Source organism: Protopterus annectens, chromosome 13.part0 (assembly GCF_019279795.1).
Source record: "Protopterus annectens isolate FY-2018-M chromosome 13.part0, PAN1.0, whole genome shotgun sequence".
In the NCBI taxonomy this organism is placed as follows: Eukaryota; Metazoa; Chordata; order Ceratodontiformes; family Protopteridae; genus Protopterus; species Protopterus annectens.
The window spans coordinates 238,782,542-238,805,383 of NC_056747.1; the positions used below are offsets into that span (position 1 = coordinate 238,782,542).

The 22,842-nt window shown below is 40.6% G+C and overlaps 1 protein-coding gene across 1 annotated transcript in view; it reads left to right on the forward strand.

The window, feature by feature from the left end:
• DPP9 (dipeptidyl peptidase 9) overlaps nt 1–22,842 on the forward strand; it is a 1,882,741-nt gene that overhangs the window by 928,037 nt on the left and 931,862 nt on the right. The window contains exon 15 of the mRNA XM_044053789.1: nt 13,373–13,508. Coding sequence (XP_043909724.1) covers nt 13,373–13,508 — 136 coding nt within the window. The remainder of the gene's footprint in view (nt 1–13,372; nt 13,509–22,842) is intronic.

Here is a 22,842-nt window from a genome sequence, read left to right on the forward strand (position 1 = left end):
TGCTGTTTTTTTGTTGGGAATTTAAGTAAATGTTCTCTCCCAAGGAACCAGGCAGCAAGTAGGCCAAACCTATGGTGGCTCAGGCTTCCCAAGTGGCTAGGCACATCATAAACTGCAGCTATGATGCAGCAGAAGCTTCCTTCAGATCAACAGCTGGAGATGTTCTTCATAGTCAATGTTGCAGTAGTAATCCTTGGGAATTCCTGACATGCAGAAGACCATGACCAGTCTGGTTTCCCCAGTCTTAGCATTGTCCCAAGCTGATAGAGACTCAATGACTGATATCTGGATGTCTAAGTATATGGGACTGTGCCGGAGGCATCTTCAGTTCTTTCTAGCCATGCAGTCCAGTGCACTTCTTGTGTGTTTTATTTGCTCACAGTCCATCAGTCTGCTCATGTTTGCAGAGTTCCACTGCTACCAGGCAGGTAAGTATCCTGTTGGGGAAATTCTTTAATGTTCAAAAATGTTAACTAATTGTCCTGTGGGAAGCAAATGCTGCATAAAGAGTTTGTCATTTTTTTGGGACCTCAGCACATCTCTAACTGCTCTGATTATGCTAAGTTCCATGCAAAAACCCTTAGACATAGGGGCAAGGTACTTGTAGCTCATTTGGGGGTAGTCTTCAATGTCGCAATTGTTGCAACAGTTGCTAATATGATCCCTAAAAAACAAAATATATAAAACCGTCAACCTCTAAGTCGACCCAGCAACTTGGTGAGGCGGCTTCACAGCCCCTGAAACTGGCGTCTGCTAGGGTTGAACCCTGTGATGTGTCCCCTCAGATGGTCGCAATGCTCCCCGGCCTACCTGTGACTGCCACCACTGCTCACATGGCAGTCTGGTGTGACACCGCTAAGTAGGCATCAGCTTCTGATGTCTGAATAATGCTTTCACAGGGAGACATTGTTTCTCCCAACTTCTGATGTTCTTACCATGGTTTTGATTGGAAGACCACATCCTTTGGTCATATGTGAAACAATTTGTCAAATTAAAATGCGTTCTCTACTTGGCCTCACCTCTGTCCCCATGTCTGACAGACATCCAGGATCTGGTCAAGATAGCACAGGAATTCATGTCTTTCATTAAATCCAGGAAACTTTCCAATGTCTTTTTTGTGTGTTTTCTCCCACTCAGACTAAGAGCAATAGAAGTAGCTTTCCAGGAGGAGGAAGACTTCTCATCGCGTCATATACATCCCCAAGTCTACCCTAACTCAGACTATGATGGTCTGTCTACAGCTTCCCCACCCCAAAGAACTTTCTTTCAGTGACATATTAAACAAAATGAAAGAAGCTTTTAACTGAATGTAAGCAGTTTTCCCAAGCACAGACACATTACAGTGAGTTATTAAGCTTACTTCCTCCTAGACCATTGGCTGTTCTTCCAGTACACATTGTGCCACTTCGACTCTGGGAAACCAGACTTTTTGTAGTTTGCTTGACTTGCCCAAGCATCTGTACAAAAATCACAAAGCTGATCCCTCGCTGATCTTAACTGAATCTGCTAAAGGGGTTCCCAGAGGACCTTCCGGATATCCCTTGCCTAATGAAAGGGAAAGCAGACTAATGGACAGGTTTGACAAGAAAACTTGTACCTTTACAAACCCTAGCCATGACTGCTTTAAACTGCTAATACCTTATGATAAAATACTTGGAATCACTTCAAGATAAAATGATAGCAAAATTTGATTCTATGGCAGATAGCACCATATACATAGAGGTGTAGTACGTAGAGTAGCTTCACAGGTAGCCAGGCACACTCTGAAATGAGGATAGAATGTCTTGTATGCTTCTTGCTGAGCAGCTTCCACAGGTTCAGTTATCTGCAGATGTGCATGGCTCAGAACTCTGCTACACTTAGGCCAAGTAAAAACAGAATTATTGGATGCTGCATTAGAGTTCCTGTTTAGCCCTCCAGCTGAACAAGTCTTCAAGAAATTAGGCAAAAAGGGCAAGCAAATTAAAACTGTCAGAAAAATTCTACTTGTCTAAACTTTCCCTTTCCACCTAGACAAGACAAATGGAGGCCCCCTCATGGAAAAAGACCAAGACAAGCCAGAAGGTGGTAAACAGAGCAGCCAGAGCATGCCCAACACTGAGAATAGCTGTGAGTATGTGCTGCCCCTCCTCCCTTCTATGACCCCTGGCAGGATGCCTTTCCCACTTAAGCCAGTGGAAAATAATTACAAAGGATCGGTGGGTCTTTAGCATTGTAGAAAATGGATACTGTATTCAATTCAGGGAAATCCCACCCTTTGGGCATGCCAAGACCTCCAGTAGAACAAGAAAACCTCTTACTTCTGGTTATCAAAGTATACTGCAGCAAGGGTCCATACAGCCAGTTCTCCCAGGCAGAGAGGGAAAAAGCTTTTATTCAAGTATCTTCCTGGTCCCTAGAAAAGAGAACATAAGGACATATCTTGGATATCTTAAAGCTGAACAAATTCCTCTATGTGCCACAGTTCAAGATGCTTACTTTGCAAAAGCTGCTACCCATGATTTTCCAGGAGTCTTCCATGATCACAGTCTTCCTAAAGGATTCTTGCTTTCATGTTCCTGTGGCAGTCAGTCACAGAAAATATCTACGATTTGCAGTCTCAGGCTCCCACTTCCAGTTTTGTGCTGTACTATTTGGTCTCTCTACTGCTCCAAGAGTGTTTACAAAATGCTTTGACACTCATGATAGCACATTGCAGAACTCTGGGGGTACACATCTGCCCCTGCCTAGATGACTGTCTTATCCAGGGAAGATCCACCTCAGAAACTGAGGATACCCGCCAGACCTCAGTAAACTGCTTCCAAAAGGTGGTATTTTCATTAAACATACAAAAGTCTCATGACACCCAAAACAAGGATCCTGTTTCTGTGGGCACTGATAAATTCTACCCAACAGAAACAGTTTCTCCCTCAGAACAAGATGTTTTGTTTTCTGACAGATTATTTGAACAGCCTACTCACAAAACAGCTAATCTAAGGCAGTTAAGGATCTTGAGGTACATGACTTTCTGTATCCTGATGGTCCCTTCAGCAAAACTATGCATGAGAAAACCCCATTGATTTTTCAAAAGTGTGTGGGAGCAATAATGTTGACCCCTAGAAACCCTTTTCTTGCTCCCATGCCTCAAGAAGAAACTCCTCTGGTGGAAGGACACCATGCAAAAGAACCCAGAAGAAAAACCACACTGCCTTAGGCAGACTGGTCCATCACCACAGACAGCTCAGATGTTGCTTGGGGAGCACACTTACCCCTACTGAGGGTGCCAGGGTATTTGGTCCCCACAACAGAGGAAGTTGTATATCACTGTAAAGGAAATGCTAGCATTTTCTTGGGCTTTCTGAGAGCATTTTAGCCCACAAAGTCTGCAAATCTGGAAAGCCAGTACTGTAGTCATGTGGCACATAAACAAGGGTGACCTGGTCTTACCCAGTGTGCAACCTTACCAGAAAGTTTTGAATGTTGGCTCAAGATTTGGCTATCACTCTTAGCATCATACAGCCCAGGCTACAGCAATCTTTCATACTTCCTGAGCAGGGACTTAATGGATCTTAATGAGTGGATGTTAAAAGGGGAAGTATTCCAAAATCTCCCGACTCTGTGGGGAATCCCCTCTGTAGTCCTTTTGCATTTCTCCACAAAACCATTTTTGAAGTTCTATTTTAGAACACAAGAGGGAGCTAGGAATATAGATGCATTCTCCTTCACATGGACCCACTGGTTTCTGTACGCCTTTTCCCCATTACCACTGATTCCAAGCGTAGTTATAAAGTTCAGGCCTAGTATGATACTGATAGCCCCCTGCTGGCCTTGACAGCATTGGTTCCGTTTACTCCTCACCCTCAGCAATGGGAGGCTTTGCATGCTCCCAAAGGGCAGAAATCTTCTCGGGCAAATCAGGGACTCTCTTCCACCCAGACCTGTCATCACTCAGTCTAGCTGCTTGGAAGATTGGGTCTAGATACTCACCTCTATGCCTTACCCAAAAGAGGTGCTATCCATTCTAGAGGAGGCAAAAAAGCTTAATACCGGACAGTCGTACATGGCAAAATGGAAGAGGTTCCCCCCCTGGTGTCACAGCCGATGCACTATCTCTTCTTAAGTAGACATCAGTTCAGTACTGCTTTACCTTTTACACCTGTTTAAATAGGGTATTTTTTTATTCCAGCATCAAGGTTCATGCTTCTGCTCTCAGCTTGCTTGCATATTACTCTTGCTCTCTCACGCTCACATGAAACTGTTTATAAAAGGGGTTATTCACTTGAAACCTTCCAAAAGGGACCTAATTCCAGTATGGGACTTGAACTGTTTTGGAAAAACTAACCCTGCTGCTCTTTGAGCTGGCTGCTGCCTCGCCTCTCAAGATGGTTACCTGGAAGACCACTTTCCTTATAGCCTTCAATTCGGCTAGAAAAGTCTCTGAACTCCAAGCCCTCATATAGAGAGGCCTTCTCTGTCTTCACAGGGACAGGATAACCGTCTGAACAAATCCATCATTAATGCCAAAGGTGGTTTCCGAACTCCGCTTTAACCAGGCTATCCATCTGGCAGTCTTCTTCCCAAACCCACAGAGCAAAGTGGAAATAATCTTCCACTCCCTGGATGTCCACAGAAAAATTGGGTACTATCTGGACAGAACAGAAGCTATGGAAAGGGAAGACCAGTTGTTGGTATCCTTCACTGAGGGGGAAAAGGGCAAGCCTGTCTTAAAGCAGACCATCTCTAAGTGGATTGCAAACTGCATCAGGTTCTGTTACTGAAACCATGGGAGGTTACCTGACCACATTAGAGCCCATTCCACCAGGCATATGGAGCAGCTATACTGCTTTTCTCACAGAAGTTTCCAGTCAAACTTTCCTAGAGGCAGCCACATGGAATTCTGTTTGTACCTTTGCTAAATACTACAGCTTAGAGGACAGGTTTCCAGGATAGGAAAATGTTCTCTGCCATCCTACAAATATTTTCTAATCCTATAATCTCCTCCACTGTCAGAGTAGCTTTGGGAATCTTAAAGCATTAGTACTACAACAGTGACTGAAGAATATATAGTATGTATGGGTCCCACTTACCGTAATTGTAGATGTTCGAGTAGATCAATGTTGCCATACATATCCACACCCTCATACCCCTGAAGTATGTAGGAACTCATCTCTTTTCTGCTTGTACATGTGATCCTTTTGGTTCATCCCAGCTGTACTTGCGTTTACTTCTGTTTTGCATTCACAGCCACCACCGGACAGCTGGAGAGGTCATGCTCTCCTCAGGCAGCCAACTGCTTTTCTTGGTTTAGAAAGCCCTGACGATTGTGCCACCGGATGCCTGTCTTATACCGTGATTTCTGTACATTGGTCATTTGAGCATCCATCAGCTTAGGGTGATGCTAAGACACTGGAAATTGGCCTGGTCACGGGCTTCTGCATGGCAGGAATTCCCAAGGATTAGTATTGCAACATTGATCTACTCTAACATCTACAATTATGGTAAGTGCAGTATAACTGTACTGTTCTGCTGTCAGGAGAGATATGTATGGTTGTGCTGTCCTTCACAGAGGACAGCGGTAAAAAAATTCAAAATCAGAGCACATCAATTTGATGGAGATGCAGGCACTAATACAAGCCCTGCAGATCATCTTCCATTTTAGAACACAGGTCCCTTAAAAGTGCTCATAGAGAACACTACTGTCATGGGGAACATAAACAAGCAGGGGGCACCAAGTTTTATTAACTGGGCAGACTGGCTCTTTTGGCATGGCAGCAGGCCATGAAATCTGACTAGTCTTCAAACAGTTTTTATTTCCTCACAGGCCAATGTTCTGGCAGACTTTTAAAGCAGATCAAGTGAAGATACCCATAAAATCTTCCTAGACATATTCCACAAATTATGGGGTTTCTGCAATCTGTTTGCTTGTCTTGACAGCCAACAACTTCCTCTCTTTTGCCCCTGGACATGCTATCCTGAATTTGGAAGATGGATGGAATGTCCTCCTTGGAAAAGGAGGTTCTTGTTTGCCTTCCCTCCACTTCCTCCTCTTCCTAAGCTCTTAATAAAGATCCAGAGACAACCCAAATATCTTACTAGTGACTCCTTTTTGACAGACAACTTTGGTTCTCCCTTTTCTTCCAGTTAGCAAGAGCTGTCAGAAGTAGTTACCCTCTACAATAGACCTGTTCACTCAGAAGAAGGGCTTATTACTTCTTCTCAACCTGTCATCCCCCAATCTGACATTATGGACGGCAGAATTCTGATCCCTTTAAGATACCAGTGTTCTGAGAAGTATGTGCAGGTTCTTCATCAGGCATGGAAACTTACTAGCACAAAATCTTAGTCACATGAAAAAGATTTATTATATGGTGTCATTTGCATAAATGGAACCTGGTTCAGTCAAATACCACTATGGTCCTCTCTCATTTGTCTGAGTTGCTGAAATCTGGCAGTTTATTCCTCCGTCAAGGCACACATTTCTGTCATTTCTACTTGTCTACCTCTGGATCCTTCCCCTCTGTCCAGACTAGACTTAAAACAGTTCACAAAAAGTGTACTCCATCAAAAAACTCCCCCAGAAAGCTATCCATCCACCTTGGGAACTCAACTTTGTGCTGGAAACTCTCCCTTTCTTCTCTTGAAGCAGCAGTCTCTGAAATTCTGTACTTGGAAAACTATTCTTTTGGTTGCCCTTACTTTGGCTAGACAAGTCTCCGAACTACAAGACCCTTCCCTTAATTATTTTTCATAAGGACATTGTTGAGGTCCAGTTCCTCCTTTTTGCCTAAAGTGGTAAATGAGCTCTCTCTGTCAGGGATAACTCTTATCACCTTCTTTCCTAACTTTCAGAACAAGGGAGAATAGGGTTCTGCATTATTTTGATGTATGTAGTCAACTCAATATAATCGGGTAAGACTAAATATCTGACCTATTGTTTCTCTTTCGAAGATTCCAAGTTAGGGAATCCAGTCTATAAGCAAATCTTTGCTAGCAGGATTTTTAAATCCATTACCTTTTACTACATTTAATATGACAAATCCTTTTTTCTCTAGCAAAAGCGCATTTTATCAAAGCAGTGGCCTCAAGTGGAGCCTTTTACAAGGGAATTGATTCAGGAACTATCCTAGAAGCAGCTAATTGGTCATCTCTGCATGCATTTACCTAGCATTACAGAGCAGATGCCCATTTTAAATCCAGAACAGCCTTCCCCATGTCCTTTCCTGTCTGGGTTACTGGACATTTCTCTTGTTTATCACCCAACCACCTTTCACATTTCATAAGCTTTGGGAATAACTCAACAGATGTTCTTCCTGTTTCACTGTTGCAGTCATCGCATTTGGGTTCATCTGCCTGCAGGTAGTCTTCAGCCGGCCTGAATACCAGAGTCTTGGATTTCTGCGTCGGATGCGGTCTCTTCATCCATGACGTCAGGTCATCAGGGGTATAAAACATGCAGCCGACACCATTACATCAGTCATTCTTGCCATGTGGTGCCCGAAGCTGAAGCATTTTGCAAGTGCCGGTCGGCCGACTCCTGAAAGTCTTCAAAAAAAGATAAGTACTCCATTGGGGATCTTTTTTCTTGCTCCAACCAATGTCAGTAAAAGTTAGCAATCGTCTTACCTGTGGAAAGCAAATACCTCAAAGATTTTCATTCGTACTGCATTCCTTGCTTAGGCCCAGACCATGACGTCCCTCGCTGTCCGTTTTGTGCCTTGTTCAACCCCCGAACTGTTCGTCGTCGGGCTATCTTTGCAACAAATTATTTTGGTACTCTATCAGTACTCCAAAATGGCTTTATTAAGCCATCCGACTGCCGATCTTCGGAAAAAACGTAAAGATAAAGACAGACCGCATAGGTCCAAAACTGCCGATGCTTCCGTTAAGCTAGTCGCCAGTCCACGACTCAGTGAGGTGCTTTCGCAACCCCTGATACCCGCTACCTCAGATTCGCAGGCCACTACTGAGACCCATTCGGAGTCCGGTACACCGCGAGATGCCTCTTCAACTATGGAACTTGCGGATGTCTCTACCTTGGATGGGTCTGGAGCCGCTGTGCAGACACCGGCTTCTGAAGGTGTATTCAGGCCTACAGACTTGCATTTTAAACAGACGCCGTCTTCTTCATCCAGGCCTAAAACTCGCACCATGCCTAGAAAACCGATGTCCAAACCAGATGCTTAGGCCCATATGCCTAAAAAACAAATGTTTAGAATGGCTGAAGACCTTATCTTTAATGGGGGAAGCCAGCCCCCCCCCCCCCCCCAAGAGACCTAGAACTGATTTTCCATCTGATTCTTCTGATCAGGAATCTGATATTTCTGTTCATTCTGATTACCAGGATTTGCCTTTATCTACCTATGAGGATTCCGATGCAGAGGATTCTATTCCCTCTGCTTCCACTCCAGAAGATTTTTCTTTTGGTGAAACCTTGCACTCTGTCTTAGGGAGCATTTCCGCTGGGACAGCCAGGACTACTCTGACACCAAAAAGAGGCTTAGGGAATTCTTACTCCTTCCTCAACACAGGCCTTGGGTATCCCTCCTGTTCTGAACATTGTATATGATGCTTTCGTTGACTCTCGCCTTTCCCCATACACTTTACCTCCAGCTCCCAGAAAACCTGACCGGTATTAGAGTACCCGACTCTCTCAAGTTCCTCTTGCAGAATCCTACTGCGGATCCAGAGACCATTTCCAAGGACCAAAAGGCATTAAGGCTACTGCTGCCAAAAATCCTACCCCTTCTGATAGAGATTCTAGAGCCTTGGACAGATGGGGTAAGAAGGTATACACGTCTGCTGCTTTGGCCATTAGGGTTTTAAATTGCCAGTTTCTTATGTTAAAGTACCAGCAACATATTATGGGACTACTTAAACAGACAATGATGTAAATTCCTGACTCTTCTGAACACACAGAATTACAGGATTTAATGCATTCTGCAGAACAAGTTGGTAAACATACTTTGCAATGTGGTTTTGACCCTTCAGAAGCATCTTGCAGGGCTGCTGTCACTGGGTTTGTACTTTAGAAGGCATGCTTGGCTTAAGGTGCAAAACCTGCCAGATCATGTTAAAGCTAAACTACTGGATGCTCCTTTAAACCAAGAGCCCCTACGGAAAAATGGCACAATGACTTAACTTTAACCCTTCCGAGCCCTGCTCCCTTAGGAGGAAAGCTCGCTCTGCATGCAAAAAACTTGGAACTCATTTCCCAGGTCAAATGGGTTTTGAACATAGTTTTCCAAAGATACAGATTCCACTTCCACACCCTACCAACCCCAAACGGTTGGCCAGACCTACCCCCAAATCAGTGGGCAGAGGCCCAACAGCAGGTTCTCTCTCTTCCAAGTATCAGGGCTATTCAGCCTGTCCCAGCAGAACAAAGGGGACAAGGTTTTTATTTAAGACTTTTCCTGGTACCCAAAAAAGATGGCTCCTGGCATTCTGTCCTGGACTTCTCTATTCTAAACACCTTTCTGGTACTCCCAAAATTCAAAATGCTACCACTTCAACAGCTGCTTCCTATGCTAGGTAAAGATGCCTGGTTGGCAACCTTAGACTTAAAGGAAGCTTACCTGCACATTCCAATAAGGGAATCTTGCAGGAAATGCCTACACTTCAGGGCAGGTTCCATGCACTATCAGTTCTCTGCAATTCCCTTTGGCTTATCTACTGGGCCCAGGGTATTCACAAAGTGCCTAGCTCCAGCCATTGCATTTTGCAGGCAGAGAAATATTCAAATATACCCATACTTGGACGATTGTCTGATTCAGGCAGAAAAGCCAGTGCTTGCTATTAAAACATCTGGTATTCGTAAAGAAACTTTTAAGCTCACTGGGGTGCACCATAAACAAAAAGAAATCTCACCTAGTACCCTGCCAACAGATTGTATTCCTGGGAGCAAGCTTAAACACAACTTCCCAGATGGTTCTCCTCACTCCAGAGAAACAAGTTTGACAACCTATTTCAAACTATTGGCCACAAAGCCCCAGCTATCTGCAAGGACAATTCTGCAAGCCTTGGGTTTCATGGCCTCTTGCATTCTACTAATTCCATATGCAAGACTGCATATGAGGAAACTACAATAGTATCTAAAAAGCCTATAGTGTCAACATTCTCAGGACCTGGAATCAATGATTCCTATCATTCCTTGTATAAAGACAGAGTTCCTTTGGTGGGCAGAGGCCTGCTACCACAGCAAGGGCTCCCTTTCACTCTACCCCCTGCCGCCCAAACCCTAACAGACGCATCAGACTATGCATGGGAGGCTCACTAGGCAGGGCTGTGCATTCAGACAAATGGAACCCGAGACAGATGCACCTGCATATCAACCAAAAAGAAATGTTAGCTGTACAGAATTCCCTGACAGCCTTCAAAGACTGCATTCTTCCAGTACAACTATTGGTAAAGACAGACAAAAATCACAGTTGTGGTACATAAACAAGCAGGGGGGAACCCACTCGTACCCTCTCTGCAGACTAGCCATGGCTCTGTGGAACACAGCCTTGAGCTACCAATTGCACTTACAAGCTCAATTCCTGCCAAGCAAGCTAAATTCACTGGCAGAAATCTCAAGGACCCACATGAATGGAAACTGGAACCAAAAATATTCAACCTCTTGACCAAATGGGGGACTCCAGAGGTTAGACCTGTTTTCCTCCCCTCAGAACTACCAGTTGGACAAGTTCTGCACAAGGACTTCCCACAGTCAAGCTTGGAAAGTGGATACCCTGTCCTTTACCTGGGAAAGCCTCTCGGTTTATGCCTTTCCCCCTCTCCTCTCGAAGGTTCTGCAAAAGATCAAACGTGACAAGCCAAAGACCATACTGATTGTACCAGACTGGCCACGCCAGCACTGGTACCCCCTCTTGCGCAGTATGACACTGCTGGAACCGTGGCACCTGCCTCAGACCCATTCCCTGCTGTCCCAGCAGGCGGGCCAGATTCTGCACCCTCAGCTTCAAACCCTGATCCTTGCAGCCTGGCTAATTCCTTGAGCTCTTCAATAGCATCCCCTCAGTAAGCAGGTGCTAGATGTCATTCTGGAGGCAAGGAGGCCTAGTACTAGAAAATCCTATGCCAAAAAGTAGGAGATACTGTTCCTGGAGCTAGACTCTGGGGATGGGCACAATGGTGCCCAGCTTACCCCATATTCTTCAGTACTTAACAGAAATGTTCCACAAGGGCCTATCCTTCTTGCCAATTAAAATTCATGCCTCTGCCATTTCAGTACATTATAATACTGAGCACCCCTCTTCTCTCACCCCCTGCTAAAGCAATTCCTTAAAGGGGCCAAAAATGTAAGACCCCCCCCAGGAGAGCCCCTACTACAGCCTGGGACCTTAACTTTGTATTGGGAAAGCTCACTCTCCCTTATTTTGAGCCAGCTGCAACTGCAGAGTTGAAATTCCTTTCTTGGAAAACAGCCTTCCTTCTGGCCATCATAGGTTCATACTAGGCTATCTGCCCGAGGGCATTTACAAGCCTAGCCCATAGTTTTATGGCTTACGCCACCCCTTTAGTATGGGGAACTATACCCATTATTTTGCTGTGCCTCTGTCGAGCAGTGACACTGAGGTAATCCCTGGGGTATATCTGCGATCTCCCATCCATTGGTCAAGATTTCTCTTGAACAAGGCCAGCGAGGTGCTCTGCCTCACATATACCGGGATTACTTCAGCAAGAAGAGTGTCTGAATTACATCTTCCATGCAGACAGGGTTTCCCTCAGGACCAGTCCTTCCATTATGCCCAAGGTGGTGTCTAGTGTGGCCGTAAATCAATCAATTCATTTGCCTACTTTTTTCCCTAATCCACAAAACAAAGGAGAACAAATACTGCACTCTCTGGACGTGCACAGACAACTTTGATTTTATTTGGACAGGACTAAGCCTCTCAAAATCTGAACAGCTGCTAGTTGGATTTGCTGCAGGGGCAGAGGGAAAGGCCATTTCAAAGCAAACCATTTCTAAATGGATAGCCCATTGCATTCATTTCTGCTACAAGCACCATGGAAAATCTACCCCACAGGGGATAAGATTCCATTCCACCAGGGCTGCATTAACCTCTGCAGCCTTTCTCAGAGGAGTCCCTACCAAGGGACATCCTAGAAGCTGCTACCTTGAGCTCTGTACATACCTTCACCAAGCATTACCACATGCCTATTTTTTCTAAATCCAGAGCTGGATTTGCCACTGCAGTCTTGCAGGGCTTAATAGCTGGCCCTTGTGCTCTGTAACTTCCTCCTTCCTTCCTTGGCTTAAGGAATCAACCCAAATGTGATGACTGCAACAGTGAAACACAAAGACCATAGTACAGTTGTGTGTACACTTACCATAAATGTAGATGTTAGTGTATTCACTGTTGCAGTCCTGGTTATCCTCCCTCCAGCCCCCTGACTTCTCTTGGCTCTACCTTTCCTTCTTGTTTGGTGTATTTAATTTTTCTGGTGTATTTGCTTTTTGATTGAGGTGTACCATAGCATATAATTGCCTCCCACTGTGGGGGCACCTGACATCTGGAGTAAGAAAAACTGATGTAATGGCGTCAGCTGCATGTTTTATACCCCTGACGTCATGGAAGAAGATGGCATCCGATGCAGGAATCCAAGACTCTGGGATTCAGGCCGGCTGAGGGCTACCTGCAGGCAGATAACCCAAATGTGATGACTGCAACAGTGAATACACTCGAACATCTACATTTATGGTAAGTGTACACAACTGTACTTTTTGAGTACTGCAACAGTGATGTAAGGAACGACACAGTATAGTTGTGTATGAACTCTAACATTAGATGTCCTACTGCTAACTTGCAATATTTAGGGCTGAGGTTGGGTGCATGTCACAGTTCTCTCTTTCCACTGATACAAGATTTCCTCCCTACTCATGTTTGCTTTGAATATGGAAATGCAGATGCATGCATGGAGGTCCTCTTAGACGGTCATACATGGGGCAGTCCTTCTCTGGTCCAAACAGTGATGTGGATGAGTAATAGGTTCCTAGAGATTGTCAAGAGAAGAAACAACATGGTGAGGATGCACATCCCTCCTTGTACCACTGACATCCAGGTAGAAGAGTACCTGCCCAACCTAGGAGGTTTGGATGCTAAGCTCTAGAATTTGAGTTAGATTTATGACCTTCTGTAGCAGAATTCCTAAATGTTATGATTATTGCAGTATTGTTCTTGCCTGATCTACAGTAATAGGCATTTCTATCTCAACTGTACTTTTATTGAAAAGGAAAACCTTGAGGTTTGCAAGGATAGAAGCAGCGGAATTCATCATGTTGACTGCATATTTTTTCTAGGAACTGAGAACAGACTTGTAATGCTGGTTTTAAATGGTTTCCTGTATGTATTTACTAATGCATATGTTTTGTTTGTTTTCATTTTGGCAGAATTTTGACATGTTTATTAGTCACTACAGCAATGTTAGTACACCACCATGTGTTCATGTCTATAAATTAACTGGTTCTGATGACGATCCTTTGCACAAGCAGCCAGAGTTCTGGGCAAGCATGATGGAAGCTGCAGGTAAGACTACACACAGAAAAGGGAAGGTCTGGGAATGTTACAAAATTGTAGATAAAGAATCAGTAAATGTATTCAGTTAAACTCAAGTGTAGCCAATACGTCAGTGATGTACAGGTGCAGAAAATCAAGTGAACAGAAAGAACAAAGCTTCCCCCAAGAATTAAGTGTTCCGGTAAAACAATCCAACAAAGTATATAAAAAGTCCAGGAACCACCAACACAACAGGATAAAATCAGTCAACACTTTAATAAGCACCCCATGAATGAACAAACAGTTACGGCATAGGTAGGTAAGCGGTTTCGCATATGATAGTCATCATTAGAGCTTTTTGTTGAGTCATCCATTTCTAATTGATTGGTTTTTATATACGATCATAATAGGTTTTAATTCAAATGTGCTGGGGTTTTATTTGAAAAGGTTCTTTATGGTCTGATGAAGCAATTTTTTATTTTCAAATGCTTACCTACCTCTGCTGTATTTGTTCATTCATCATGTGTTAAAGTATTCATTGTGATTTTATCCTGCTGTGTGTGTGTGTGTGTGTGTGTGTGTGTGTGTGTGTGTGTGTGTGTGTGTGTGTGTGTGTGTGTGATTCCAGGACTTAAGTACATAGTGTTTGTGCTGTTTGTCTTAAATTTCTGCATATTGAGCAGACTAACTTTTGTAGCAGTCCATCCTAGGTTTGATTCTGTCTCTCCCCATTTTGAGACACCATGTAAGTTGTTTAAACTTTTTTATTCGTAACTTCCATATGAAGGAACATTTTGGTCCTAGTGGGCCACAGAAGATTAAGGAGCTGTTAAGCTGTTTCCATTGGTCCAGGGTTTGATTTCCTTAACCTTTACTGCCTAACTGCATGACTCTGAGCAAGTCACTTAGCCAGCCAACGCTCCCAGGCTGTCTGAAAAATGTTCCATGAAGATGAGTGCTCCATCTTTGTCAACAAATAGCTTGTGGAGTCAGTGAGCTATACCTGGTTAATTTATTTTAGAAATGTAGGTTTCTTTTCTAATAACTTCAGGCACAGTGTGAGAGCCAAGTTTGAAAGCCATAGATGTGTGAAGTACTTTCTAATGCTGATCCAATTAATAGGACTTTCCTTTCTCTGCATCTGGCTGAAAAGTCTTTGTTCCTGAGCTATATAGAATGACACTTTTAGTTTACGCTTTCAGCCTTATTAATAGTATGTGTATTCATTCAAAATGTGAATCACATGTTCTCTAAATTCCTGTTCTTTACTACAGTCAGTAATTTGTAAAAGTGCATTATGTTGTCCTTGTCTTTCATTTGAGAAATGTTTCAACTGAAGCCACCTGGATAGCCTCTGTCTTTAAAGTAATTTTGTCCAAAAACTGGAAAGTAGAAATCAGAACTCACTTTGTTCCTGACAATATAGGTTCATAGGTCAGTACTAAGCTAACTGCCCTTGTGAGCCATTGTAAGCCTAGCCAATTATCCCTTGTGAGACTCAAACCCTGCACCTTGTGTTTGTAAGGCAAACACCTTAACCATTAGGCCACCCTCCATTGTTTTGTATTTGTGTCACAGCAAAAGAAACCTTGAAACTTGTTACATTTCACTCTTATTAGCAAGAAATAGAATATTGCAGTTGAGGTACAATTATCAGTTTTCCACCAAGCCAAGAAAAAAAAATCTAATTTATTTTTCCATTTGTTCAGACCAGCGTCCCACAGTTTGGTGGTTAGTTTGAATTAGAGAGTGAAGCCAAAGTAGTCTTGATGAATTAACATGATTTATCAGTACTACACAAAACTGTGTGTGGCATCAAAAATTCAGATAAGATTATTGAAGCGGTCAGATTTAACTTCAGTTGCAGTAATTGATGTGCACCAAGTGAGTGAAAATACATTGCTAAAAATAAAAGGGCTGACAAACCTTGGAGGTATGCAGACACTCTGGAAAAGTTTAAAACAAGTAAAAGTGAGGTGTTCATCACTGGATCACCGTTGCTGTAACCTAAGCTTTATGGGACTGTCTTGCTAAGGAAATGTTCAGCCAGACCGCTTCCAAAGCTTTAGGGCACCTTCCACGCACCCTGCCACTGTACAGTTGAGAGGAGCGCACAGTAAAAAAAAAAAAAAAGTGACTGAAGTGCAAAACATCAGAACTTTATGCCAGGATCATCTAGCATTTCCAAGGCTGGGTAGATAACCCAATGGGTCTTACCTTCCACAGCTCTTTACTTTTAAAAAAGTTGTCATTTTTATCTGAAAGCTTGCAGTTTACCTGCTTTTCGTATTGTTTATAGTGGTTGTCACAGAAATGCTCTTCTGACTTCCCTGTGGAGAATTCCTTGTTAAATAACTTTTGTGAGGAAAAGTTTTACATAGTCAGACTATGCTCCTATTGCTATATATGTGGGTTTTGAGGATTGAAGTTAAGATTTTTTTACCTCAAAACTTTTTTTAATTTTGATTGTTCTAATCACTTCATTACCGGTTCTACTAAAAAGCCGGGTCTTTGCTTTCTGTAGAAGAATTCACTGCAAGGTATATCTTTGTATTGGTGAGGAAAAGGTTGAATTTCTTAAGCAAACCTTGTAGCCAAGACCCATAGCTAGTAGATTTGAGTGCTGTTATCAAAGAATTGTAAAACAAGATTGAAGTGTTGCTCATAATTTTATCTAACCACTTAAATGTCATTTCTGGTAAGAAAGTGGCCTTGCTTTTCTATAAAATTCACTGCAGAGTGTCATTTTTAGAGAGGAAGAGGTTTGTGTTTTTCTCAAATTTTGTAGCTGGAGATTGGTTTTGAAGGTTGTCAAAGAATATTACCTCAGAGTTTAATGATTTATTTATAACTGTTGCACCTAACCTCTTGTCAAAAGCTGGTTCTGGTAAAAAAAAAACAGTCTTGTTCTTCTATAGAGAACTTCACTACAGAATAATATTTTAGGGATTAAGGTTAATGTGTTTGGTGGCCATCATTTGAAAATTTTGCTTCAAACTTCATTTTTATGTCACTGAGCAAGACTAACCAATAATTTATCTGCTTTTCAAACTCCTTTAATGTCTAGACTCTAGGACATTGACTAGGGTCCATCAGTTTGATAGTTTATTCTCCCAAATCACAAGTAAAAAAAAAAAAAAAAAAAAGTGGCTTTGTTTTATATATGCAGATTCTGCTTTGTCTTGTCTGCTTGAGAGTTATTCCACTGTCACTGTTAACAGTTCTTTGGACCATTCCTCATTTCCTCTTGGTCTCTCTGGTGTGCTCCTTGGAAAGCCATAAGGACTGGGTGACCAGATGAGCAGGATCAAAAATATAAAATAATAAAATCCAACCACGTAGATAAGACGTAGATTTATTATACACCACCAAAAAGACTAAGCGCTTTCACTAAATTCATATAGCATCATCAGAGTCATTTTGGTATCATATCCATACTGTTTAAAAAGATGCAGCATCCAATCACTACTCACTAATAATTACATCATTTCCTTGTAATTTAAACATTTAAACACCTTTAACCAGCATTTATATATAAAATCATATACATTATAATAGTTATGGTTTTTTAAAAGTTATATAAATATCTTGTGTACCTTAAAAATTCACCATAAAAAAATCTATTTTATTACATTTGCCCTTTGCTTTAGCAATGGTTTAAGGGAAATGTCATTCAACCCTGGAGAATTTTGGACATTTAAACGCATCTGCCATCTCATTTCTTTGACTTCTACTTCAGTTTCTATATCCCCTCCCCTTCCATCTATAAAAACTCTTATCTATAATAAAGAAAATAAACTTTTTAAAATGAATACATTTTTTACTGTGAATAAACAGGGCATTAAATTTATTTTCTTTCCTAATTGCTCTTTGATGTTCAGCTATTATGTCTCTTAGCTTCCGGTTTGTTTTGCCAAAGTAAAATGCTTCGCACGATACACAGGTTGCCGCATACACTAACTTTGACGTATTGCAATTGCATTTTCCTGGGCATGCAATGGTTGCTCCATAGGTGCTTATCACATGTGGCCCATCGTTTATATATCTACAATATCCACAGGTTCCACTTTTTGCCATCATAGATGAGCAGGATTGGCTGGGTTTAGTTAATAAATTATTTAAAACCTTTCAGTGTTAAATGCAGACTACTTCTCTTAAGATGGTAATGTTTTTTTCCTCTTTCAAATTCTAATGGTCAGAAGTTAGACTTTGCGTTTCTCAGTGTGGGGAATCTGACTCTGGGAGATCATTTTTCAGATTCTTCTCCTGAGAAGTTGTCCTTTTCAATTATTGCTAGAATGAAAGATGTAATTCAGTGAAAGTAAAAGAAATTCCTTTAACCATGACAAAGGCAGTGTATCTTTTTGCAGCCTACAGGTGTTCTGTCATTTTAACCAACCTTAGATGCCTTTCTTGCAGCCGGTAAGCTCACTAGAAGATAAATATATATATATATATATATATATATATATATATATATATATATATATATATAAGGTGCCCTAGTCCCACAAATTTCTTTTGAAATCTCAAGGCAAGACACAACAGTGATTTCTCAGTCAGATTTAGCCTCTGCCAAACAACTTACTGTAGTTAACTGAATTCCTTCTGATAAGATGGAAAAAACTGACATACTTAGGAGTAATAAACACAATGCAACTGGTCAATGACCAGCAAAACAGAAAAAAACAAGAAACTCCACCGAAACTATGAAGCCAATAACGGTTTAATGCTCAAAGTCCACAAGTTCTCACATAAAAAATTCCATAGATCCACGAACAACTAAGCGCTTTCGCCAAGGTTAAAAACCATAGGCATCTTCAGAGTTGTTAGTTTACAATGCATTCTCCCCTTTTGTACAATTTCCTGTTCATCAATTAACCAATCACTTAAAACAATTGATGTTCACGTAAAACACAATAAATTGATTATTAACAACTACCTAATCTACCAAAAAGACTTGTCAAATAATAAACCATACCCCCCAGTAAAAACATCCCAAAACATACATAAAACTTCATTTTTTCATTTATGCACATAAAATATATTTTACCTTCACTAGAACATTCATATACAATGATGTAAAAATTGACATTTAATGTAAATTAATTATATTCTCATTACTTAATACTAAGAATGTGCTAACAAACCATATAAATAAAAATACAATAATATATGTGTATATATGAAAAATAAAAAAGGCACTTATACATTTCTTGTCAACATAACTAAACAATTCTATCCTGTTTTATTTTTAAAAATGGCTTTATGGAAATAAAGTCATTGAGTCCTGGCGGACTCGTTGCATTAGTCCGTATCTGCCACAGGGACTCATGTGCCTCTAAAATAGACTCCCAATCTCCACCCCACTTATTGTCAGTGATTTTATCTATGACAAAATAAAAACTTGCTGAAATTCATACATTGTCTAGAGTGCAAATATAAGGCATTGTGTGGATCCTTATTTTTAATAGCTCTCAAATGCTCACCAATCCTGTCCCTTAATCTACGGATGGTCTTCCCAATATAAAAACCAGGACAGGAGAGGCAAGTGGCCACATAGACCACTCTCTTGGAATTGCAATTACTTTTTCCTGGACACTTCACAGAGACCCCAAACCCACCAATGTCCACATAGGGTCCATTGTTAATATACCTACAATACCTACAATTCTCACACTTGGACATGTACGAGCCTTTACTAAAAACCATATGGTGTGCCTCCAATATATTTTTAATATTGCTACCTCTACTGTGAATTATTTTTGGCTTGGTGCCTATAACTGAAAACATATTCTTATCAAAAATAATATCCCACCCTTTATTAATAATTCCCATTACTTCAGATGTTCTATTACTAAATTGTAAAACCATGCCTGTGGTTCTAGACTCCATCCCATTGAATTTATCTGCTTGTACATAGCTTTCCATAGCCAATATCGGTTGAAAACTATTCCATCTTTTCCTTTCTACCTCCTTTTTAACTTTTGTTAACATTTTAAGGGGTGCCCTCTCTCTAAAAGCATTCCAATTAAAGTATACATTTCTTCTTTAAATTTACCTTCCTCACTGGTCAACCTTGAAATTCTCACCATCTGTCCTTTCACCACACTACGTTTTTGAAATAGGGGATGGTCACTAGTGAAAAACAACAAACTATTGGAATATGATTCTTTCCTATAGATGGAACTTTGCAAAATGCCATTTTCCACACAGAACCTAATGTCCAGATAGTTAATAAATTTCAACTCCCACTTATACGTAAATTTCAAAAACCTAGTCGTCCCATTCAAAAATTCAATAACTTCCTCAGCCTTCCCCTTCCATAAAATCAGGATGTCATCTAAAAATCTATTGTAACTCACAATTTTTTGAGCAAATTTTGAAGTTAATACATGTCTATTTTCCCAATTAAATAAAACCAAATTTGCAAAAATGGGGGCACATTTTGCCCCCATAGCTACACCCGATATCTGGTGGAATATTTCATCTTCAAATACCATAAAATTGTTTTTAAGAATGATATCCATAAATTGTACTATTATTTCAATTTCCCCTGTGTCCATATCCGACAATTGGTGAATACTGCTCTTGAACATCTCTATACCAATTGAATGAGGAATGACTGAAAATAGATTAACCACATCAATACTTAAAATACTAATAGAATCATCTGTTGAATTGCGAAATTTAGATAGCCTTTCAAGGCAATGCCATGAATCTCGAATAATATGTGGAGCCCCCTTAACTAAACCCCCCACCTTCCTTTCAACCCAAGCTGCAAGGGGCTCTGTTTTTGAGCCCCTTGCAGAAACTATTGGTCGAAATGGAGGGTTAACAAAAGATTTATTTGTTTTTAGTATCCCAAATAACTTTGGGATTACAGGCTTAGAGACTGTTAAAAATTCCTTATCCTTCACATTAATTCTTCCCTTCAAAAACTCATCCTCAAGAATAATATCCACCCATCTATAGGCTAAATTGACCTCATTTCTAGAAACCTGTAAGTAGGTGGAGTTATCATTCAAAACTTTTTTCATCTCCACATTATAATCCATGCTTCGCATTATTACTACCCCTCCCCCTTTATCTGGTGTCATAATGCGGAGCTGTTTATCAGTGGCCAATCTACTCAAAATTTCTTTTTCATTTTCAGTCAAATTACTATCAGTAACACGTTTCACCTTATTTAAATTTCTGATTTCCCTCTCACAGTATGTCTCAAACTGGACTTGAATATTAGATGGTGGAATAAATACACTAGAGCGTTTGCATTCGTTCCTTCCACTGCTTTCTGTATTTTCTTCCCTATCTTTAAAAAACATACGAAGGTTCAATTGCCTCGAACAACTTCAAATTCAAAATTGTTTTGGCCACGCTGAAGTTAGTTGTTAGAACAAAAGACATTCCCTTTTTCAGAAGACTAAAATAACCTTCTGTAACATCTAATTCAGTATAGTTAAAAATACTGAACCCTTCTCTCACAATTATTTTACAAGTCAACTCATGTTCTGTTTCAAAATTACAATTAGAAAACATTGTTCTTTCTCCCACATGTATCCTTCCAACATTTAATTCCATCTCTTCCCCACCCCCCCACTGTCCCCTTGAATATTGATTCCCCTGTTGATTCCAGCCCCCTCCCCATTGATTGGACTGCGGACCCCTCAGATTCTTCAACCGTTCTGATCTCCTTGGTCCGTTTTCTAAAAAATCACCTTCACTACTATTCCTATTGTCATGTCTATTTGTTCCCATTCCGCCTTCAACATTGTCCTCTACATATTGTTCATTTACCCCCTCTACTGTTTAAACTGTTCCCTCCATTTGGACCCTGTGGGTAAGCTACATTGTTGGAGTACTCTTCGTATCACAAACTAGTTTACGCTGCTTAGTTTCAATCCCTTTTTTAACAAAATTCTCAACTTCACTTAAAACTTTATTGTAATTACCATAATAAGGTTCAAATAAAACATCGTTTGTAATGCTTTTGTTTAGTTCATCAATTTTTAACTGTAATTCTTTAATTTTACAATCGTTATTTCTAACGATAATATCCAACATTTCAAGGCCAGTCTTGTCAAACAGGGAAATTAACTCACGGTGAGCTGTAGTCCCATATTCAACCCCCATAGGCAGTTTCCAAATCCGCAAACCCTTGGGAACATGTTTTAAATCCATCAATTTACGAAGATACATGTTGTCCATCTGGAGGGAACGAAATTTATAGCAAGACTTCTCAAAGGACGCTAACTGTTCCTTCCATGTTGGAGTACTTTTGTTAGAGTTAGAATTGGACCTTCGTTCATTACCAACCGGCCAATCCACATCCGGAACACTGAACCACATGCTGAAATCTTTACGTTCCCCTCTTGTTTCTCGATTAGAAACACCAAACTCCCTTAAAGGACCAGCAACCCTATTGCTAGTCATTGGAATCGGAGAATGCAAAGTAAATAATTCTGCTTAGCTATCTGTGAAAAGCTGATCATTAGTACAATTGGCACATTTAGCCGCCTCTTTTTCTTTTTCTCTGTCTTTAATCATCAAAGACGTTAGAGTTTTAACGGACTCCAATACTTGTGCCAAAAGATCTTCCATTGCTAAAAAAAGTCCGTAGCACAAATTCACCAAGTAGCCGAATAAAAACCTAATACAAATTCACCAAATTGGAACCTGGCGCAATACGAGCACTCCCGCGGCCGCAATGAATGGTGGACAACTGATAAACACAATGCAACTGGTCAATGACCAGCAAAACAGAAAAAACAAGAAACTCCACCGAAACTATGAAGCCAATAACGGTTTAATGCTCAAAGTCCACAAGTTCTCACATAAAAAATTCCATAGATCCACGAACAACTAAGCGCTTTCGCCAAGGTTAAAAACCATAGGCATCTTCAGAGTTCGTTTACAATGCATTCTCCCCTTTTGTACAATTTCCTGTTCATCAATTAACCAATCACTTAAAACAATTGATGTTCACTTAAAACACAATAAATTGATTATTAACAACTACCTAATCTACCAAAAAGACTTGTCAAATAATAAACCATACCCCCCCCAGTAAAAACATCCCAAAACATACATAAAACTTCATTTTTTCATTTATGCACATAAAATATATTTTACCTTCACTAGAACATTCATATACAATGATGTAAAAATTGACATTTAATGTAAATTAATTATATTCTCATTACTTAATAATACTAAGAATGTGCTAACAAACCATATAAATAAAAATACAATAATATATGTGTATATATGAAAAATAAAAAAGGCACTTATACAATTCTTGTCAACATAACTAAACAATTCTACCCTGTTTTATTTTTAAAAATGGCTTTATGGAACTAAAGTC